Below are 23,849 nucleotides of genomic sequence, written 5' to 3'. Positions count from 1 at the left end.
TCGGAATACATAACTTGTGGTAAGAATTTTCATACAATTTTTAGTTACAAAGACACGAGTTTCATATTACTACTCTCGATGTTCACCGCCGGTGGACAAAGCCACTGCTTAAATAAACATTCTCAATGTCCACGCTTGCTGGAATTGGGTGTAAATAATTATAACCTAATTAATTAAGTAGGTACATAGTTTAATCATATTATCAACATCTTTTACTTTTGCAATCTACACAAATAATTATCACAATAGGTATTAATCAAAGTCACAGATAAATCTTTACATCCTCATCCTTTCTAGAAATAAATCAGTATTGAACTACCTATCGTGTCTTTGCCCACCCGGGGTGGCCAGCGGGAATAATTTAAAATTAATTCTCACTGTCCCCCAGGGGTGGACACCGAGAACTTTTTAAAAGATTTGTGTCTCTGTCCACCCGGGGTGGACAAGCAGGGGGTGGACACCGGGAATATACCCTAGTAAATGCTTATAAAATATGCATGATCGTGAAGTAATTTCGCAAATTTATTAGATAACGTTCTTACTAATCACACGATTACTTTATTACAGACGCCAGTATAGGAACAGAAAGAAGTGGCGTGTGTCCATGCCCTAAGTTTTCCGAACTAGATTCGTACATCGAGGGTAACGCAGGTATTGTATAATCTGTTTGAATTGATACTAAAAAGATAGATAGACTAGATAAACTATAAAAATATTGTCTTGAAGCAATGAAAATTTTAAAGAGTATCAAAGACTATCAAATGTTTAACATTTTCAGCTGCTTTTAATGATAATGTAGAATCTAAGGTAAGATGTAGAATGTAAGATAAGGAGAAGTTGTATATGTTTTCGCACAAATAACCAAATAAGTAACTCATGGTTTTTGCTACTGACATGGGCAATGGATATATACCAGTGTGGCCCTTTATTCAGAAATACATCAAAATTGTGTGAAACGGTGCAGGAGAATTTGTATACCGCATCCCCAATTTCATTTTTGAAAGATATTTATTGCCCGTGTCATATTTTCTTATTGTTGATTAATATAACTGCTTTATTAATATTTATTTTGTCTAATCGCAGGTGTATTGCTTTCCAACCTTATCAGAAGAGCGCTTATAGAATCCGGCTCAGAACCTAAACAGTACCTAGGTTCACGAGATACGGGAAGTAAGTAAATTAAACTGTATGGTAACCTATTTTCAGCCCAATTAAATGTTACAAAAAAACTGAACGTAATTGATCGTTATCCCCGAAAATTGGTCAGGAGGAACTGCTTCCGTTCCTACTTAAAAATAAACAATATTGGTCATTAGTCATTCAAGGTTCAATACCCACTTAAATACTAGCGATCTAATAGCTCAGTCTCAGTCCCATTTGCAAACTGGCGCCTTTACACATCACCCACTCATATAATAAAACGAGAGTTCACATTATTTGTCCATTCCAGAAGGTTACACTCAAGTGCACACTGTAGCGACGAATACGCACGTGGATCTGCAGTCCAAGTCCATCTGGGTGAAGCCGTCCTTCACCCTCGACGCCATGGGCTCTAGCATCAATAAGAATGAAATTGGAGTCCAGTATATGAAAGAGACGAGAGGTAAATAAACTACACACTTTAAATAATAATAACGCCACTTACAACAATCAATTGAAACAGCCGTGTTTTATCCAGTTACACAAATATCTATACTAATATTATAAAGCTGAAGAGTTTGTTTGTTTGAACCCGCTAATCCCAGGAACTCTGGTCCGATTTAAAAAAAAATCTTTCGGTGTTAGATAGCCCATTTATCGAGAAAGGTTATAGGCTATATATCATCACGCTACGGCCAATAGGAGCAGAGTACCAGTAAAAAATGTTACAAAAACAGGGAAAATTGACCCATTATCTATTATGTGACACGAGCGGAGTTGCGCGGGTCAGCTAGTTTGTCATAAAGCCACGAGTTCCATGCACATGACCGTTGTAAGATTATCTTTGGTATGACCTGTGCGTGTCTTTCTACGGATTTTTTTTTCTAGCATTCCTATTATACAAACTTTTGATACGTCTAGTTTTCGCAAGGGCTCGCAAAGAACGCAACGTTTGCAAACAATCATCATTGCATATTGAACTGAAATGTATCAGATAACCAAAAAAAAATATCCAAATCGTAAATTGTTTACAATATCTTCTATTTCCGTTTCCAAAGACAGTTGAAATAAATAAAACATAACAATAATCAGGTTTCTAGGGCAGGACATTTATTCTTGCGAGTGAACAAACAAAATGTTGTTGAATAAAAATCGGTTGTTGACATGGCTACACAGACTACACACGCAACCCTACACGATTTCATTCAAATCGTTTCATGTAAGTATAGTATGTAAAAGGTCGTATCTTCCATCTTTTTGATTGATCAGCCAGTCAGAAACAGCTGTTCGGTATTGCTTTATTTTTTGGTATTGTTTTGATAAGTATGTTATTCATTGTTACAATATTTTCATAGAGTTTTGTATGATTAGGTCCACAGTCCACATTTTCATAGAGTTTTGTATGATTAGGTCCACAGTCGGGTAGGAATAGGACAATCATTCAATATCGTTACGTGACAAACAAGACGTTGCAACAGTTTTAGTCAAAAATAGCAGTTTGACGCAGTTTAAGCTCAAAGCTAGCCTTCTGACTGTAATGGGATGTCTGCAAATGAGTCTACACTATAAACGGTTTTAGTTACTTATTTATATTAGAAAATCACAAAATACTTTAATCCACTATCTATCTTTTATCTGTTTATAAAAAATAAATATCACTTTTAGGTGAAATATAAAACTAAGCCCAAAAAAATCTAGGCATCAACTTTATTTATTGATTGTCACGCGCTACACAGAGACATAATAAATCACGGAACTGTCTGTCAAATGAGAAATGTTGTCCAATACCCGATACTAGGTTATATTTGCTTTATACCAAAAATATTATAAGAACGTGTAACTATTTATTCCTTGTTCTCTGCCCACCTATATGGGAAAAAGCGTGATTTTATGTATGTGTATATGTAATTATTTTGTATACTCCTGGATTTATTACAGGAAAAATATAAGGTTTTTTAAGTTCTTACATATTTTTTTTCGTTTTTGCTGACATTTCGATAGATAATAATTTGTCGTTTACGAACTGGGTCTGTTTTTAAAAGGCCACTTCACGTCGGGAAAGGTAAAGGAAAGCTAACGTAAGCTTTCTAACACATTATGTGAAGTACTAGCGCTTTTTTGGAATATGTCACATTTACTCGACTTTGAAACTCTTACCCCTAGTTTCTGAGGTACATTTAGCGATAGTTTATCTATTCAATAGCGTTTAAACTCATATAAAAACGCTATTGAATAGTTAAAACTACCGCCAAACGTACTTGGAAACCGGGGGTCAGTCTTTTTTAAAGACTCCTTTCTACTCCAGCCATCATGCTATAACAAAATGCTATGCTAATTATATTTTAAATCCTACCTCCACCTATATTTATCTTTTTTGCATTTTCTTAATTATATTAACGTATGTTTCATCCTTTAGCTCGAGAAGACAACGGCATGCCAGTTCATCAAGGCCAATTCGTGTCTAAGAGTTGTCTGCATCAAGGCTTGGAGCCGGCAGCCACACAGACTGATGCTGCCGCTAAAATTGGTAAGTCACGACTGAAACGATTCGTGATTAGTTATCAACTATGCTGATGCAGCTGATTGAATTCTTTTCCTATTGTTTTTTTACCCACCAAAACATAATAACTAAGTATTAAAAAAAACAGTAATATTTCACATTTCTGAATTATATTTCAGAACTTTATCCAATGTCATCTATGTATACGCATTTTTTCTTATTAGCCTTTGATATGAAGTAATATTCAAGTATTTAGTACGTAGTTAATAAATCAATAAGCATACTTTAAAACTATAAATTTAAACAAATATAATCTTAAACAAACAAAAATACAAGTCCCACATTCACATGACGTTATGAAAAAGAGGTCATATCATTCATACACACATAGCATTCGTTTTACAAGAGGGGGACCAAATCGGTGATTTTTCACCGCATTTATTTCAAAAGCCTTTTACAATTGTGTGTAATGGCACGGAAACATTGATGTACATGGAATAAGATCATACGTTGTGTTTGTTTGTATGGATTTTTACCTATAATTTGTTGTTTTTTTTTTACATATTTGGACCCTTTTGAAGAGTTCTAGGAACATATTCGTTTGAAATGGTTCGCGTGAATGGCGTGGAAAATTTTTATTTCAAACGAATAATACTATTTTTCGTTTGAAATAAAATTCACAGTCTCGTTCACATTAAAATTAATCTGAAATGATTCCCCTCATACAAAGCTTACATATTTTTTATTGTTGCGCTTATTCTTTTTTAAAATATTAACAATTATTACTGAATAAATTCAATTGAATGAAATGACGATTATTGATTGCAGCATTGCTTCAAAAATTGGCTAAATAAGCCATTTCAGGGTGCATCAACATCAGATAGTTTAGGAGATCAAGTGGTCGCCATGGCCGAAATAGTTCGGAGAGAATCATCATCATCAATTGAAAAAACACAACTTTTAAAAGACAATAAAGAAAAAGCCGCAGAGTTAGATAAATATTTAAGAACTTTTTAATTACCTACTTATTACTTTATTTATAGTAAAACCACCGGCACCATTTGTTGCCTACGACTGCGCCGAGTGTATGACGTCACACCTTGGCTTAACACAAGGCAGCCAAGTACACGCGTCCTCGGTCAACATTAAAATACCTGAAATTAATGGTAAGTATTATGTGCATTCTTTAATAGGACACCATAATTATCTTTCGTTATCAATCTTAGGAATAAAGAAAATATAGAATCTTCTTCTTATCGTATGGTTAGTGGTCAACCTAGTGTCAAAGTTGCTCAAGCCGCCTGAAAGCCTTTGACGTGGCTTAACGACTGCAATCTTAATTGACAACAACCGGGACTGAATTTTTACGTGCCCTCCGAAGCACGAAAACGCTCAGTTCAAATACCACTATGCGGTCACCCATCCATGGAATGACCGCGCCAAGGCGCCAAGGTTTGCTTAACGCACAGATCGTTTACTGACCGGTGAACGCAACTGGCTACGGGCTATAAAAGTAATGCTTTGTTACAGATCTCAAGCCTGCGCTAATTTGCGCCTGTCGAGTACCCAGCTGTCGACACTGTCACACTAACACAAGCTTTATGTCTAAGCGTTAGTAATTTATTAGTTTTTAATTAAATCATTCTTCTTTCCTAAGCAGTGATAGCCGAGTGGTCTTAGTTGACACCTCCCACGCAACTGGTTGCAGGTTCGAAACCGAGGCAACACCCCAATGACTTTTCGAAGTTATGTGTGTTTTAGAAACATTGGCTAAGACCTCAAAAAATCAACCCAAAAGGTGTATTAAAACATCACATAAAAGAAAAATATATATATGTTGTAGAATTCGCTTACCAAAACAATTGACATCCGATTTCATTTCCATTTTTTCCTACTACATTTGACACACATAGAAATCCTGTTACTCTCTTTCTTTAGAAGCTTTCCTTAAGAAACGGTGTAAGAGGTTTTTCTCAAGAGACAGACATAAAACACGCACAAAGCGATAACCAATGGCGGAAAAGAGTATTCAATAAAATCGCAATAAACGTAGTCTTGACATAAATCCAATTGTTGTGTCCCAGTTACATTCAATTGTAGACTGTAAAGTGATTCAAAGTGATATATCACTTAATTTTGTTTGTCTTTTAAATAAATCTATAAACTTTGCATAGTAGCAATTATAGAAGCTTCTAAGAACAAAACTTATAATAAATCTAAGGTTATACTTACAGCTTAGTCATCGGTGTCTAAATGGGTAAATTTCTTTTCTTTTTTAGTATGTTTTTGTGTGTGCCTATGCGAAAACTGTGGCTAACTGACTAGCTAGCTGAGCTATGTCTATTTTGATAAAATTTCGTTTGAAGACAATATTACACTCTCAGTCAAACCTCCTAAGCTAATGGAATAAGTTAGGAATGTACATGACTTGAAAAATGAAAAAAATGTTGAATATGTTTGAAAATGTTGTTCCTAATTTAACAGATCAGGATCAAGACACACAAACGTATTTGGAACGTCAGAAGAACGTGGAAGATTCACAGAAAACGAACGCCGCAGACTTGATGATGTCGTCCAAGAATCAACAACACAAACCCAGTATACTTACATTATGTTGTAGCGGTATAACTCTTAATATTATACTATACTAATATTGTTAATACGAAGGTAACTTTGTCTTTTACGCTTTAACGGCTAAATGACTGAACAGACAATACCCTAATTTGGGAAAGTGGAATAACTAGCTCATCGGAGCGCCGATGGATCAATCATATTTGTTCTATTTTAAGTACAGTTTTAAAGTTAGATCTACAAAGCTTTTGAATTTAGGTTGGCGGAATCTGGGCTTAACTTGTACAGTCACCGTGAATAAAGAAGCTTAGCTTATGGCAGTCAAGTTACGAAATAAAACAAACCTTATAGGCCCGGAACTGCGTTAAACGTCCCCCGCGACTTGCACCAGATCTGTGAACACGTAGGTGCACGCGGACGGTTTCCATGAGACTGCAACGGGGCCCAGCGCGGGGACCAGATTAGTTCAAGACGAACATAGCGAGTGCCCCCGTGCGGGCTTCCGTAGAATAGAGGCAAGCGCCGGTGCAAGAGCGCGGGATGGTTGCCCATGCAGGTATCCGCAACGGAGCACTTTTGTATGGGACCACACTCTACGAAGTTTCAGGCCTAAGAGCTACGTTTTCCACTAGCAGCTGTTTTTTATTTTTAGCTGTCAAAATTACACATGTTTTTTTTTATAGATCTGAATAATCAAATCCTGTCAATATCGCGGCTGATCGCTAACAAGAAGAACCCGGAAACGTTGCTAGAAACTTACTTACCCTCCACTGCACTCTCTAGTGATATGAACGCTGACAAATGGATCAAAGCTTGTACTTCGGAAGAAAAAGGGACTTACGGTATCATATTGTTAAATACATTTATTAATTCTTATTAAAAAAATCCTATTGATAGATGATGCGATTGAGATCGAAAATAACAATACGTGATTACATATTTTTTGTTTTTGATTTAACCTGGAATTTAAATGACAAGCACCTCGCGATTTAGTTTAAAAAAACACACGATCATACAAGGTGTTAAGAAGTTGACGGCTGATAGAGAGGAACGAATGGAGAAAAAACAAACTTGCGAATGAGCTAGGATGAATATGCCTTCAAAACATTTGTAATGCTAAACTACGATATCCAAATCTTTTTGATAGTGTATAGTCATTCGACACGATATCATCGATATGACTTTATACATTTTTACAGATATTCTTTTTGTTATCACAGCATATCAAACATTTTCTGAACCAATGAAAGATTCGAGGAAATCTTACGAAATATCCGACACACCTCGAAATTCTCGGATGCCAATTTATATGCAGAAACGAAGTTCAATCGGTAAGTGATCGTAGATCGTAACTATACCTTTTCATTTAAGCTTCTACCGTTCAGTCTTTGATCCTTTGAAAAATAATTAAAATCTTTTTTCAATTATCTTTTCTCGCACTGATCAGTACTTCAAAAATAAAAAATCTATAGTGCCCTTAAGGTATCATAGCTTTGGATAAATTCTTCACGAACATTTACAGCATGCCTTTTTCGAAAATGGCACGGCTCGTCTTAATTATTTACCGTATAGATACTTCAACGTAACAAACATGCACCGCAAAATTTTAAGAATATTTCATGTTTATCATTTCATCGATTATTATAAATCCTGCCCACAATAACTAGTGAATAATTTAATGCCTTTAGACCCGTCTCCGCTGCGGGATTTGTTGGGCGACGACAGCTTGGAGGACGTGCTGCCGATGCAGAAGCCTACAGACTATTACGACAAGATCCATGTCAAACATCAACATATAAACCATGTGACTGTTGACGCTGTCACTTCAGGTGAAAGGAATTTTCTACTTTTCTTTCAGAATAGGCCTTTGTTATTTATAATTTTGGAAATAGGCAAGACTTTGTTTCTTTTTATGTTCCTGTGTTTAAAAAGTCGTCATCACAATAAAGGATGTGTAGAATTAAAAGTAAAGTTAACTAGTTTATTTATATTTAATTGTTGAACTCTAGCCTTGAATCCTAACCCTAATTGGGCGAAGTACGGATTAGAGTTACCAAAGTATATTTTCCTTCATCGTTAAAGCAGGTGATACAATATTTTTCGAGATAAGTGAAAGTCCATTACAGATAACAATTTGTACTACATTACACTAATCAAAATACTTTTTTTTAGCTTTGGGGTAAATTAAAAAAAGCCTGTTTTTATTTTATAGATCCAAAAATAACACGAACGCGTGAATCTAAACTACAAACTGGTCCAAATATTTGTGAAATAGGAACATTTACGAATAACACAAATCGAAGTAAGTAACCATTTTCTTTCGTATTCGAAGTCAGTATGTAAATTTTTTTTTAAGTGGAGCTCGGAATAACAAAAAAAGAAAATCTAAGTAGGTACCTAATTTATTTTATTTATACTTATTTCTTTTTACATTTAATGACTCGTTTACATTTTATACTTTGTGTACCGCATATTCACTGATAAATCTAACTGGAAGGTGTAAATCTTTAGGTACAGATACCCAAGCAGCCTGCCCCCTAAGATCAGCTGGTGTGTTGACGTCGAAGTGTGTTCTACCGGCGTCCGCTACTTGCAACTACGCCGGCAATTCAAGTAACGGTACTGATACAGGTTAGATTCTCTCGTTATTACAATATACATTAACCCTTTGACCGCCACGGTCGGCTATACTTGACAAATCAGAAAATTCTCGCAACGCTATATTTTTGTCGACATTTGCCAAAGAAAGCGTCGTGCACGTAGCACTTTCTGATTTGTCGAGTACAGCCGACCGTGGCGGTCAAAAGGTTAAATACACACGACTTTCTTCTCGAGAGATTGATCAGGAAGAGTCCACTATGCTGCTCTCGCCATATACGTATGCTTAGCACGCTGAAACACGTGTTCAAATAGGTAAGGCTAACGCGGAAGTTTTTTCTGTTTTGCTCTATTGCGTCCGAAATTGTTGTTTATTTTTGTTTTTTAAACACACAATTATTTTAATAACCTTTTGACTTTCTTTTGTTTGGCCACCTATCAGAAAAATCACCTACTCTTGTGAAGAAACAGATTTTGTTGTTACAGCTTGCAGGTTTATATACGGAGAGCCAGTGTGTGCAGTACACAGACAATCCTATAACGCTGACGTGCAAACCACAGATTTACCACTTCGTCAGTCTGGTGAGTCTTTATCCTACAGAATATAGTTTTATGCTGTTTTGTATCACAAACACAGGTATGCTTAAACTTATTTTTAATTAATATGTTTGTAGACAATATAATCAGTAGAAATCTTTTTACGATTTATAGTGGTGCACCAGGAACGACGAGATAGTCTAAACAGCGATGCCCGAGTTCTTTCTTTAGCCTTCGGTATGTTACCGCAATCTCCTCCACAACGAAGATCTAATATTATTGGAGAAGTTCTGTCACCGAAAGGTACGTATGCAAAACATTTTGTAAGACATTCCTCTTTAGCCGTAGCACTTCGAAACAGCCTGTAGATGGTCGAAAAACAAAATAATCGATAATTTAAAATCCTTTTTAAATATTGCTATTATTTTTCTCGCTTCCCGTTAGTCAGCTAGCCGTTAATCAGCTATTTTGTATTTAATAGTCAAAGTTTTAAAAGGAAATTGTACGCAACTCAAAACAGCAACAGGAATAATTTACCTAGTTATCAATCTACAGTTATCTCAATCAATATTCACTACTATCGATATTTATGACGACCAAACCAAACATTGTTCTCAATGCCAGTATACGTCCGTGACATTCGAATGGAAACACATAATTCACTAATAAAATAACCTAACAGAACGATAGAATGGGCTGCAGAACACTATGTTATTTGCCCTTTATCATGCGGAAAAGTAACCCAAGATACGCCCCTAAATACTTAGCTCTTGATTTATGAATGGCATTTGGAAGAAAGCCGCATCATTGGCGACGAATCAACGACTTTGTGTTTGCGCTACTGGTATTAATGTTTCTGGATATACTTTGCGAAATGTTTAGGTTACTTGATCTTGGGTTTTGAAAAGACTAATGGAGGTGTTTAGGTTTTCAATTAATTGAGTAGATTTGACTATATTTAGATGCTGTTCTTCATGCTAAACTATACAACAACGCACCATGCTTTTGAATTGAAATTTGACGGCTAAACTGCTTAAAGTTCAGTATAGCTCATAAGAAAAAGGCGTTTTTTCGAAACGTAAACCTTTGAACTAGGAAATATGACAATAGTGGTAATAATTATAATGGCTTCGGCCCCATGCACGCCTTCCAAATGTCCGGGACTCTGCAGTCCCGAGATATGAAAGAGAAGTACATAATAGTAATATAAAAAGTACGATTAGCTGTCACCCTATTTAAAAAAATACAATTTTCTTAGGCATGCGAATGCAAATATCTGTTAGGTACTGGCTGCAAAACTTTTCATAACTAAGCTAAACCCCAAAGACCGAGATGAAACTTTCTACAACAAGAAAACAACTCTACTGATTACGAAAACAAAAACTGATTATATATTTTGTTTCATTCCTAGAATATAAAGCGTTATACGAAACTACGAAAAAGGTTGTATGTGAAGATGCAAACCAGCCGCCTGTCAGAGACACGAGTTTCGCACCAGCACCTTTTGAGGATCCAATGAGAGACAATATCAAAGTACAGCCAGTTTTAGTGCAAATAACACCGACTGGAGACCTCATGCCTCCTATTGTGACACATGCTGATGCCGGTGAGTTTAATTAAAGTGTAGAACTAGAACGATTAAAGTCTGTTTACCACGACTTTAGAGCCCGTAGATGAGACCAAATTCTTATTTATGTGATAAAGTTTTATAGAATGAACTCTAAAATGCTGACGCCGGATAACACATCGCTATCACTGCAAACGGGGGGCGTGGTTTCTATTATCACAAGAAACTAATAATTACAGCTGCATGAGGTCTAGACTGCATTTTTATCCGTTGTTTGTTTAAGTTCGTAGGATCTCTTTCACATATATAAAGTTTTAAGTAAAACATTTCAATTGTTTCTTCAGAGGTGGAAATGTCGAAGAATCAGATAACTTATATGAAGTCTGCCAGCGTGGTGACTTCTATGACACAAGGAGATCAGGATATGCGCTGCCACTGTCGCGCGAACACTACTAAGGCAGATAGTGAGTTTGTTGAATTTTTAAATATTCATATGTAGAAACATTTACCTAAGCCGGCACTAAAATAATATACCTCAATACCGAAATGATGCTTCTTTATTATAAAATCACAATTATGAAAGTTTTATTACAAACAAAATTCTGTCGTGAAGGTTTGTGTAATTTTCAGCCCACGTTTGCAATTTACGAACGCAGTTGCAGTTTGCGACTAGAAGTTGTAGTTTGCGGCTAACGTTTACAGTTTTTTCTTTCACCATAAATATGTTAGTTTCTAAATTATGTTGTCCTCAATATTTAGCAGATTATTTATTTACCTTAATGTGTTCAATACCTCATTTCCCTCTTATAACCAGAGGCAGCTTTTTACCAAACACAATTGACCGCGGACACTACACAAACGTCATCAAAAGCTTTGCAAGACATCATGCTCAGCGTGTTGCCGAATCAAGATAGAATGCAAAATGATGATTTGGACGATGATGATGCAGATGATATTGCTAGTAAGTATATCAAAAATTAATAATAAATTAATTAATTAATTATACAACTTTTGAAGTCCCCAACCCGCACTTAGCCAGCATGGTGGACTTAAGGTCTAACCTCTCCCTCATCATCGGAGGAGACCCTTGCCCAGCAGTGAGACATTAATGGGTTAAATTTATTTATAACAGAGAGGTATTCATTTGACTCGTAATAACAGTTGTTGTATTTAGATGATCTTTTGTTACTAGGAATGGTCGAAGAGTCCATGAAGACAAATCTGGTGTCTTCGTGCCGTTACTACAGCAATCTGCTCACTAAGGGCCTAGGGAAAGTTAAAGACAATTGTAAGTAGTTCTATTTTAACTTTAATCCTAATCTTTACTACTTATATTTATGTTACATGTTCGATGCTGGTTACTAAAACAAGCCAAAATTACTAGATAGATTTTGATCAAATTCGGTATACAGAGATAACTTGGATAAACACATAGGAAACTTTTTGTCCCCCTTTTTTTACTTTTTTTTTTCTACGCGGACAATGTTGCAGGCAGAGTCTAGAAGCCCAAAATAAGTAAATGATATTCATGAAACCCCTTGTGAAATGGGTTTAATAATCTGGAATAAGACTTTACTCAATTTAAACATTTTTTTGTCTTGTTGTGCACTTATGACAGATGATTTAAAACGCCACCGACCTTTTCGCTCATGTTTAATAATAACTTTTTTTCATGAAATTTATTTGTAGTTACTTTCTAGCCATTCGCCATCTTCATATAAATACAGCAAAACTAGTTCAATTACAGTAACGAAGCACCTAACGCTATCTACCGAAGGGGACGAGTTACAATGTCAATGTACCCGAGTGTTCACCAACGCATGTACTATGAAGCCCAGCAACCGCCACGACTTGTCTTGCCAGACATACAAAAATGGACCTTACGACAAAGTACCTATGACTGTTTCTTGCTGCACATTATCCCCAACAAGAAGCGTAACTAATATTTGCAAAAACGACAAAGAACATCTATATTCTGTGTATCATATGCTGTCATCTATCGAAGGAAGGTTGCGACGGCTCAAGATGAATGTTCCTAACTGATTCCGTGGTTCGATAATAGATGGCGCTAGGTTAATTCTAACTGGAATTAATGGGATGGCCGTAAAATCAACGATTTATTTTAAAGTTTTGACCAACATGAGTTTCTAATGAAGCATGGTCGTTATTTTATAAAGTATTTTTTTAGTCCTTGAATTTATTGCCTAGATGTCGCTTTCTATAAAGTCTTTTGTAAATTGTTATTTAATTGTAACAATATCTCTACGGCCAATTGCTTCAACTACAAATCGAATTAAAGTAATAAAAGTAAAATGTTTCAATTTGTTATTCTGTTTTATTTGATAGGATATAAACTTTGTAGCAAAAGATGTTGACATGTAATTTATAGCGAGCAAGTTCGTGTATTATTTTTCGTTTATAATTTTTTTTGCATAACTTTTCGATACTTGCTGGCTATAAATTACATTCAATGTCCCTACAGTTTTTACATAAAGTGACTTTACATTGATTCTTTACAAGCTTTTAATTATCTAATTTATATTACAAGTCTAGGAAATAATGTTGAATATTACATTATGTAATTTAAGGGGTAAAACAGCTGCACCAGGTTTTAATTTCTATACAATGTGTTACATGAAGGTGCAGCGCAGACGACAGACTATCCGTGACGCACTTTTTAGCCTGTGAAAATAGAACTTATGCCATTATATGCAGTAACGCACACAACGCGCAAAAAGTCCGGCGCGTTACTACATATAATTGCGTAAGTTCTATTTTCACAGACTAAAAAGTGCGTCAAGGATAGTCTGTCATCTGCGTTGCACCGAAAGAAGCTAGCTACAAAACTATGATAATACAGTCTACTTCAAAAGAATTCTGCAATAATTTACAAACTTTCAGATTTGTTGCACGTAATGGAAAGTATACATACGTAAATGCGTGCGAAATGAAAGGAATAATAAAAACGTATTATACATAATGTATAGGAAACTAAGTAATTTGATAGGCCTCGTATGTTAAGTATGACTTTAGCACTTAAGTCATTGCAATTACACGCAATGCTTATAAACATAATAAAGTGCAAATAATAATATAGGAATGTAAGATGTTCAATAAATAGGAGTTTTTCTATGAAGAGTGTAATTATTTGCGTTCAAAATGTATTCTACCAGATTTTCTTGTATTAGATTTACTAGTTTGTATTGAGGCTAGAAGTGCATTTTGTAATACTAAAATAATACATTCATTATTCCTACATTCTTTAACTTTCAACATAGATATTTATCTGCCTCTATTTTTCTTATTGCAACCAGAATGTATAAAAAGAGAGAAAAAACATAAAAATCAGCTCCCACTAAAAGTCCATAATAGCTCCAATTGATTTAATAATTGTACTTAAATAATAAACAATATAATATAATAACAAAATAATAACACAGAAGGATACAACAGTCAGTTTGTAAGTACAAACGAATATAAACTTTAATGCGTTTTAGTAAAGTATACAATTAAACGCACCGATTTAAAGGCTCATTTATTTGAAAATATTTCCCGATACTAACTCTCATAGGCTAAATTAAGCTCCCTTACGCACTAGCGGGGTTAACCGCGCGGTTACAGTTTAATATGCAACCTCCTGTGATTATACGCACTTAATTGTCAGGCGGTTGCAAACTGTAACCGCGCGGCTAGTCGCTCCCGCGGCTAACCGCAATACTCGGGACATTTCAAACGTGCGAACTAACTCATGTACTTTTATCGGAGTCTCGCTCGCGCTTACACATTGTCACATTCCTATGATACTTTTGATTATGACGTAGTTCGCACGTTTGTAACGGCCTGAGTATAGCGCGTAAGGTGGCTAAAACCCGCTTCCTACATCTGGCACTTAACCCGGTAGCGAACAAACTTTTTAATTAAATGAGCCTTTTTCTATATAAATGCGATATCAGTCAATAATAATGTCATGAAAGTACTACGACAGTACTACATTAGTTTAGTATGCTTTACAGAATAAAATATTACAAGCATTTATTTATAAAACACATATTTATACATTTTTATGTTGAGGCATATAATACACTGAAATATATGAAATCGATTTGTGCGAACATTATTCTTGCTATTACTTCAAATGATTGTTAAATAACCAAATAAAAACAATTTCATATTATAAGTTTCTACAAAAAAAGACAACAACTAAACCCACATGAAATATCATGATTTTTTAAGAAAGTTCAGAAACATAATTTAATAATTGAAACTTTCAAACATTCACGTTGCATATTGGACCTGCGACCACGCCTAGTGTCCACCGAAACGTCAGGCATTCCGAGGTAAAATGCGTGTTCGCGTTAGTTTATCGTTTTCCTTTATTTAATAATTTAACAAAACACTATCATAATAACGGCTGAAGATGGCCAAACAAACATTAATAAATGACCGACTTTTAAAAAAGGAGGAAGTTTTCAAATCATCTGTATTTTTTATTATAATCGATTTCATATACATTCCTATTGCAATACGCCTCAACAAAAACTATCTACGATTATACAATAATAACATAACATTTACATTCACCGTATCCCTGTTAACACCGCTACCTGCACCGACACGCTCCAAGCGATTATGACCCTGATGCCTTCGCAATAAACACTATTATGGTTTGGCACGTAACTCCCACTCACAGTTTCCACTTTAATCACAGACTATCCAGAGAATCCTGTAAAGAAAAAAAAAGGTAATAAGTAAAGTGACTCTACAGATACAATTATCATTTCTGAAAAACAAATTAAGTAAGCCTGCAGCCCTTAAGAAGTTGGAACACAATATAGGTATGCGTATTCCTGTTACGTGCACATACATGCACGCTAATCATAACGGCATTTTGCTTGTCCGGCTGTTTCTTTGGCGGTTAGGCGTCAACCAATAGTTGAATATTAGAGTGTGCCAGTCTTTAGTCTATCTAACCATCACGTGAGGCGGCCATTTATGGTATACTACCGCTAGTTAATTGTTTAAACTGAACGATCTTCTAGATACTTTGGAATGTTGTAGAATGAACTTAACCCTACATTATAACAGTTGATGCTCTTCAAACGATTTCGACTCCTTACCTAATAGGACGCAGATGCGCCCGAAGATGGCTTCCACAGCCAATTCTTCCAAAGTTTTTTTTAAATAAATATTATTGAACAACTCACACACGGTCATTTGATTCCAAACTAAGCAGAGCTTGTACTATGGTACCCAAATAACTGAATAACATACTTAATAGTAGGTAGGTGATAGTAGGTACTTACATAGACACAGTAACGTTCAAGCGAGCGACCGCGGCGTGAACACATGTACGAGCGAGTCCCAGCCGCAGTCGGCGATCTGATGCGGTCGCAGCGCGTTCCAGTCCAAGCCGTATGTGAACTCCGAGTGGTGGCGGATCGTTTCTAACGGCTCACAACCGCGCTTTAGGTCCCAGATCCTTGAAAAAAAAAATCGTCATCATTTTAATACTTTAAAATTCTAATGAAATAATCTATGCCAAGCATGATGAATTTGCGTAGAATTTTCAGAAATCTATAAGAAATAGAGAATTACACCGCCTATTAGTAAATTAATAGTTTTCACTCTACCATTGGATTTATCGATTAATCGTCATTGATCGACGATTAATCGACAAGCGTTATTGGCCCCTTTACATTTATTGAATGAAATTAAATGAAAATAATTGTAGCGCTTTAACTGTACTCAAAGTAAAATTAATTAATATAATAATTACCTCGTAGTAAAGTCATATGATCCCGCAGCTATGATTGACGGCGCATGCGGCGAGAACTGTACTCTTCTTACTGCACATTCGCATCCTGAAAACAAACACACCCATCTTAATAAACAAATCATAACGGTATTTACATAACTTAATCGTATTCATAATAATAATCTAATGTCCCACAGAAATTGCGACCACACCCAGTTTAATCTGGGCCGAAACGTCAAGAAAAGTAAGTTACGTTTGTTAGCGAAATAAACAATTCAGAATTTTGATTTTTTTGAATTTTGTAGATTATTGTATCGTATTTACCTTTGAGTGTGAACATAGGTGATGTGAGCCGTCTTAGGTCCCATCCTCTGACCAGACCGTCAGATCCGGCGGTCGCAAGTGCGTGTGTCTCTGTTCTACTCCAGTCACACGATAACACCTAGAAAAAATAACATGATAAAGTTAGTATAAATGCTTAACATATGCAATAAACACAAGAAAATAAAGTCTAGGTGTATGAGTAGGAAAAATATTCATGTATCATTTTTATCACCACTGTCTTCTGGTAACGTGTCGACAACGTCCTAGCAGGATTGCATTTTTAAATCTCGTGTATAAAGCTATTTCATTTGAAATTGAACAAAGTCACAAAACTATGAGCATCTTCTTTCAGAGTACAAACAATTTTAACTCTGTATCTCTACTTGAGAGCACCAGGTAATTCTTTACTTTATCCTCTATCGGTAATAATATAAAAATATAGTTATATTTTAACAATCAAAATTCAACCCTATATCCAATAAAACAAGTTCAAATTACCTCAGCATCATGTGCCTTGACTACAGCCGCAGGTCTCGAAGGCTCGGTACACGTCCACAACTTGAGGTGTCCGTCGCCGGACACGGACGCGAACGTCGCCGGCGAGTGTGGGGAGAATGCGGCCGTGTACACCAACTGAGAGTGACCTACGAACGTGCTAAGACACGCTTCTGATTCTGGGTCCCACTGGAATTAATGATGCATGGATTAATATAGGTGTTCTGTTCAAAAGTATTTGATAGAAAATCAAGGAATGAAAGGGGCATAAAATTCGAAGAATCTGTAAAGCAAATAATTTACCAAACATACTAACACATAGAAACCAAACAAATAACACATAGAAGAAAGATATTTATAAAAAACTAGCAATCTCAAGAGTATATAGATAACAATTATGTGATGTCCATTGCCCAGTTTGTAGCTTAGAGAATATAAAATAATTTCTAATTAGAATGTGTTTAAAGACCACAATCTTTTCTTCTGAAGTTTACAGTTTACATTCTACAACATCATTCAGTATCAATTGTAACTACATTTAGTACATCAATAAATGATGAATAGAAATGTAGGGTAAAACCATACAATTGGGATTCAAGGATCTTAAAGATTAGAACAGACAATATTAAATTACTACATAACCTTCTAATATCATATTTCAATATCAAAGCATAATTCTTCAATAATCAGATTAAATAAGCAATGAGGTCGCTGTGTGCAGTTTAGTATCAAGTGTCGGTAGAACATAATTGTTCAACTTTCTCTATTAAATGGAGTGTATGGATGTTCATATCCTAACTGGTTTGTACCGGTTATAAAGCACTTTTACCTTAAATTGGAAACTGGTCCCTTTACTAGACTTTGTTGCTTATATTTAGTTTAAAATTAGCAGTGGGCATTACATCGAGTTATGGAGTAATTATTAGGAATAGACTAAATAGACTAACTAACTAGACTAACAATACAAATTCACGGAAACATAGTTTGTCTTGTCAAATTAAAATTACTTTATAATTTGCACAAATAAATAAAATAAAAGTGAAGCCTATAAAATAATAACTTAAAAAACAAGCAATTTATTTATAAAGCCTTTCAAAAATTTTATTGAAATCAGAAATACCATTAAATCAAAAAACATACATGAAAACTATACATTCTGTTAGATACTGTAGTTGTCAATCAGTTGTACTTCAGTACTACAGTATCTAACAAAAACCACAAATATTCCCATTGAATAACAAACAACAACAATACATTATGTGACACTATTAAACCATTGTAATAGACAGTACAATGCAGCAAAGGGCTGCATATCGCCTCAAATTTCTCAAATAACCAAAACATTTTTACTACAAATGCATAAACAAATATTATCCCTCACCAGTTTGACTGTAGTATCCCAGCTAGCACTGAGCAGATGTGTTCTTGGCCAGTCTACTGAACACACTTCACTGGTATGTGCCCTCAGGACCCTCAGAGGAGCTGCACAGCCCACCCTCCATACTATGACGGCTCCATCACCTGCTCCACATGCTGCCGCACTCTCTGTTGTGCCTGACCATGTCTGTGGAAAGTAAACATGGTTGTATTTGCTTGAGAATGTTTGAAAGAAGCATGTAGAGGTCTATACAATACTCTTCTATCAACAATGTTAAAAGGTCTCAAGAAATGTACAATAAATGGTGTGTGATAGTGGTTTTCTTAAAACCATAGATAAAAAATGTTAATATATAGGTTCATTTGTATTTTGGGAAACATCAGTGTTATTTCACAAAAATACCTCTTGAACATTAAGAAAGAATTATGTTTATGTTATTAAATAATAGTTAATTATTGTCTTTTCTAAAGAAATTTCTAAACAACATACTACCACAAATGTTTATCTTTGTAAACTAACAATATTTTTCCTCAAATTCACCAAGCTATTTAAAAGAAGCCAGTATCATCAAGACACAAGAGAAACATATTAAATTGAATACTAACAATAAGTATTAAAAGTATGTTTTACACTCTAGCAACCCCTCTACAAAATAACAAATCATAAATTCCATTATGAACCAAGATAACTGCTATTCAAATATTTTGCTGAGCAAGATAATCAACAAAATATCTTTTATTTATAACCCCAGATAACATTATCAAAGCATCACACAATGACTCGTCACAAATCCTTTAAAACCAATACAGCAATTAACTAACAAATAAGTCAATTGTCTATAAATAAAGTAATGCTAACAAAAGAAGGTAATCCAATTATGTGATGATGCAAATTCATACGGTTTATATATACATAGTATGTGTTGTATGGCTTCACACTGTAAATACTTGTCATTATATCACAACTTATTGTTTATTATATATAAGAATATGCTGTTTTATACATACATATGAAAAGAAGAAACACCCTGGTTCACTATTATTCAGTTTTCAAGGCCTTTTATGGGGTGACAAGCCAGACTTTTCCTAGCTTGTGCAACAGAGAATGAATATAACTACTCTATTTCAGCTTATGTTAACTAAACTACAATGTTGTGGTATTCACTTATTTTAGTAAGTATATCATTATTATTATGTGTATAGATTTATATAGTAGTATGTTAGTTAGGTAACTAAAGAGTGTTGGTTCTTAGTTAGGAAGTGTAATGACTTCAACAAGATTAACTTAATCTTTGACATGACAAGTTATTAGCACAAATTAGTATAATCTTGTTGCTTGTTTTACACTTGACAAGTATCCTGTAAATGATCAAATAGAATAATATTCTAGTTTTTAGAAGAAAACGAATGGAAAACTTGGCTTGGTTGTGGAATCTAAGTAGTTTTACTTTTAGAGTTGGTTTTTCATTCAATTTGGAGTTATTCAGAGGATGCAAAGGGTATAATCTATAGTCAGAAGAGATAACATTTATAGCAAGCCTCCTAACATTTTTTACCCTTGATTTATTAGAAATGTAGCATTGTAAAGATTTAAATACAAGAACCCTTGGGCAGAGTTGTACTTAGGAATATAGGATTCTTACCACATCAAAGAGCCCATCGCTCCATTCTAACTTCTGTACTTCTAACAGAGTACTGCCGTCGGGAGCCAGCTCCAGGAAGAAGAGCGTTCCACCACCAGCCAACCCATAATACTGGCTGGTCGCTACGGCCAATGTGTCCGGCCTAGTCCGAGAGAACCGCACGCTGTACCCGTGCCGGCCCGGCGTCAGGAACGTAGGCATACTGATCGTGTAGCTACAACAATGAAAAACAACATCAAAACCCCATAACACTAACAAATAAAAGACAACTAAAATACTCACTCTTTTCCTCCTATGTCACATTTCCTTACAATCAATTATGCATACACTAATCTATTGTTTCCAAAAACCAGTTAGATTAGAATCCTATTAGTTTATTTAAGTAAATAACATCATACATGTAAATTATCGCTTCATAACCTTCTCAAATTGTCAAAACAAACGTCAATTTTGACGTTTGAATAAACGCAATGATTTCTTACCTAAACTTAGTGAAGGGACATGAAATCGATTCAAATGAGTATGCGTCATACAACTCAAATCTTATTAGTACCTACGCCTACGAACGTAATCCTATTAGTTAGCGAACTATTCTGCAGGAAACCTCACATGTTACCCTTATAAATAGGTAAAGTTCGATGTCAGCAATCATTTCTGGTGGACACCTCAAACCAACACTCCGTATCTTCAAACTAATATCTAGTCCTATTTTCTTTACTTGATCCTAAATACCCTAAATCCAACAAGATGTTGGACTACTTTTCTTTGGCGTTTGTGGTGGCTGTGAAAGTATTCAAAAAAACTACTCCAAATGGAAAAGTCACGGTTTACCTTGGCAAGCGCGACTTCATTGATCATATGGATTATTGCGATCCTGTCGATGGAGTCGTCGTTGTGGATACCGAATACCTGAAAGGAAGAAAAGTTTACAGTCAGGTAAAAAGTGCAGTGTTTGGTGAAGTGAAGTGTATCGGATGGTGTTGATTTAATTTTACAAGGTTCTCATGTGATTTTTCTTCCTGTTTAGCTCGTGACCACTTACCGCTATGGTAGGGAGGAAGATGAAGTCATGGGGGTGAAGTTTTCTAAGGAAATGGTCATCGGTCAAGATCAAGTTGTGCCTATGATCAACTCTAAGATGGAGCTCACACCTGTACAGGAGAAGCTCTTGAAGAAGCTTGGCCCTAATGCTTATCCGTTCACCTTCAACTTCCCTGATTTGGCACCTAGCTCGGTAAATATTTAAACACGTCATACTTCTATCAAATTAGTGGTAAAGAAAAAAAATTGGAACTAACAAAATGTTTCATCCAGGTGACTCTGCAACCCGCCGAAGAAGACCAAGGCAAGCCCATGGGCGTAGAATACTGCGTCAGGACTTACGTTGCTGAGCAGGAAGACCAAAAGAGCCACAAGAGGAGCTCAGTGACTCTTGCCATCAAGAAGGTATTTTTGAAATAAAAGGATATCTACAGTTTTGCAAGCTATGATTGAATACAAATTGTATTAACCATTTTTTTTTAAATACAGCTGCAACATGCACCAGCCTCTCGTGGACGTCGCTTGCCGAGCTCTCTCGTTAGCAAGGGATTCACTTTCAGCAATGGAAAGATCAACCTCGAAGTCACTCTAGATCGTGAAATCTATTACCATGGAGAGAAGATCGCAGCCAACGTGATTGTTTCAAACAACTCCAGGAAATCGGTCCGTAACATTCGCGCAATGGTCGTGCAACATGTCGAAATTACCATGATCAACTCTCAATTCAGCCGTCATGTTGCCTCGCTGGAAAGCCGTGAAGGCTGCCCAGTTACTCCTGGAGCCAGTCTTTCCAAGACCTTCTACTTGGTTCCTCTCGCTCGCAGCAACAAGGATATCCGCGGTAAATATTTTGACAACGACATTACTACAAATCTTTTGAAACGTTTCTAAAAAAAATCTCTTTTACTATTATTTTCAATTTCATAGGAGTCGCTCTTGATGGACACCTGAAGGAAGATGATGTGAACCTGGCCAGCTCCACTCTTGTTCCTGACGGCAAATGCCCAGCTGATGCCATTGGTATCGTGGTCTCATACTCCGTGCGTGTCAAGCTGAACTGCGGAACTCTTGGCGGAGAGCTTGTGACTGATGTACCATTCAAACTGCTCCACCCCGCTGAAGGTACATTTGCTTCAAAGACCTGGTAAGATCGCTCGTTCAGAACAATTTTGAATAAAAGTAATTTGATTTCCTAGGTACTGTTGAACGTCAACGCTTCAACGCGATGAAGAAGATGCAATCCATCGAAAGACATCGCTATGAAAACTCTCTTTACACCAACGAAGAGGAAGACAACATCGTATTCGAAGACTTCGCTCGCCTCAGGATGAACGAGCCAGAATAAATAAAACGCCATAAACCCAAAGAAAAAAAAGAGAAAAATAAAATACAAAAATCCAAAAAAAAAATGTAATCAAGCAAGTGTGTGGATAAACATGTTTCATGGTACCTATGTAACGTCATCACCATCAGACAAAAAAAAAGTACAACATCGAAACGACACATGATTTCCAACTAATACTTAAATGTCAAACATCATTGTAGGTGTTGTGTATTCAAAATCATTCTTTTTAAAATTATCTCAATATAGAGAACTTATTGTGTACCTAATTTAAGTAGAAATCATTGTACTCTTGTGTCTTAAATTTTAGAAAATGTATTAAAATATTTACGTACCTGTATCCTCGATATTAGAAAATAAACTTCACCAGAAAGAAACTTTTAACTTTTATTGCACCCTTTACTATTTCTAATGTTTCGAAGTACTCACTAGCACGTCTTGAACACCACTGACATTGCACTAGAGATACAATCCAAGTTAGATATTTTTTTGCATATTCTATTGTCAACCGATTAAAAGGGGTTTTGATTTCTCCGCCCTATTGCTTGCGCCCCTTGCATATCATTACGTCACGATTATGCAAAGGCGTTGTACATGAAGCAAATGTCCAGTGAATATGTAAACGTTTTTAGCTCTTTAGATTTTATGGCTATGCGCCTTGAGAAATGGCCAGCGAATTTTATAATTGTACAGATAAATTGTTTTTTTAATATCATTATCGTAAAATCAACTCTACAATTTGAATGAAACTGAAAACTAAACTTTTATCCCTTAAAATTAATACAAGTTGCATTTTAGATACTAGTAGGTATGTCTACAAAGTTTTATGTTCTAAGCACTTAATTGCAAAATAATTGCTCATTAATACGACTATGAACTAAAGCCGTGGGAACGCAACAGTAAGTAGATATTGTTGGTAAACCTTAAGAAAACTTTGTTATTCTGTTCAACATTACCTA

The 23,849-nt window shown here is 35.5% G+C and overlaps 4 protein-coding genes across 5 annotated transcripts; 3 read left to right on the top strand and 1 right to left on the bottom strand.

Annotated features, from left to right (window-relative positions):
• Positions 1-5,893: 5,893 nt before the first annotated feature.
• Positions 5,894-9,798, top strand: LOC142973247 (uncharacterized). The gene is made up of 10 exons (XM_076114886.1): positions 5,894-5,897; positions 6,125-6,238; positions 6,895-7,053; positions 7,432-7,542; positions 7,900-8,040; positions 8,424-8,513; positions 8,723-8,842; positions 9,296-9,391; positions 9,521-9,649; positions 9,791-9,798. The coding sequence occupies exons 1-10, from the start codon at positions 5,894-5,896 to the stop codon at positions 9,796-9,798; spliced, it is 972 nt and encodes a 323-aa protein (XP_075971001.1).
• Positions 9,799-10,874: 1,076 nt separating this feature from the next.
• Positions 10,875-13,239, top strand: LOC142972823 (uncharacterized). The gene is made up of 5 exons (XM_076114142.1): positions 10,875-10,952; positions 11,258-11,377; positions 11,728-11,874; positions 12,106-12,201; positions 12,661-13,239. The coding sequence occupies exons 1-5, from the start codon at positions 10,922-10,924 to the stop codon at positions 12,954-12,956; spliced, it is 690 nt and encodes a 229-aa protein (XP_075970257.1). The 5' UTR covers positions 10,875-10,921; the 3' UTR covers positions 12,957-13,239.
• On the bottom strand, positions 13,229-21,004 carry Pex7 (peroxisomal biogenesis factor 7). Of its 2 annotated transcripts, none has more exons than XM_076114140.1 (8): positions 20,790-21,004; positions 20,508-20,721; positions 18,869-19,051; positions 17,491-17,676; positions 16,993-17,110; positions 16,690-16,774; positions 16,217-16,392; positions 13,229-15,636 (listed from the first exon to the last, which is right to left on the bottom strand). In XM_076114140.1, the coding sequence occupies exons 2-7, from the start codon at positions 20,706-20,708 to the stop codon at positions 16,233-16,235; spliced, it is 933 nt and encodes a 310-aa protein (XP_075970255.1). In that variant the 5' UTR covers positions 20,709-20,721; positions 20,790-21,004; the 3' UTR covers positions 13,229-15,636; positions 16,217-16,232. The 2 variants fall into 2 exon arrangements, with proteins under 2 accessions (XP_075970255.1, XP_075970256.1); XM_076114141.1 differs by having other exon boundaries at positions 20,508-20,709.
• A 143-nt stretch (positions 21,005-21,147) lies between these two features.
• On the top strand, positions 21,148-23,267 carry Arr2 (arrestin 2). The gene is made up of 6 exons (XM_076114138.1): positions 21,148-21,443; positions 21,535-21,741; positions 21,822-21,953; positions 22,038-22,389; positions 22,476-22,670; positions 22,745-23,267. The coding sequence occupies exons 1-6, from the start codon at positions 21,255-21,257 to the stop codon at positions 22,891-22,893; spliced, it is 1,224 nt and encodes a 407-aa protein (XP_075970253.1). The 5' UTR covers positions 21,148-21,254; the 3' UTR covers positions 22,894-23,267.
• Positions 23,268-23,849: the final 582 nt, after the last annotated feature.

Source organism: Anticarsia gemmatalis, chromosome 5, assembly GCF_050436995.1.
Source record: "Anticarsia gemmatalis isolate Benzon Research Colony breed Stoneville strain chromosome 5, ilAntGemm2 primary, whole genome shotgun sequence".
Classification (NCBI taxonomy): domain Eukaryota; kingdom Metazoa; phylum Arthropoda; class Insecta; order Lepidoptera; family Erebidae; genus Anticarsia; species Anticarsia gemmatalis.
The sequence above is the reverse complement of the archived record's forward strand: the minus strand, read 5'-3'. Positions and strand labels throughout refer to the sequence as shown.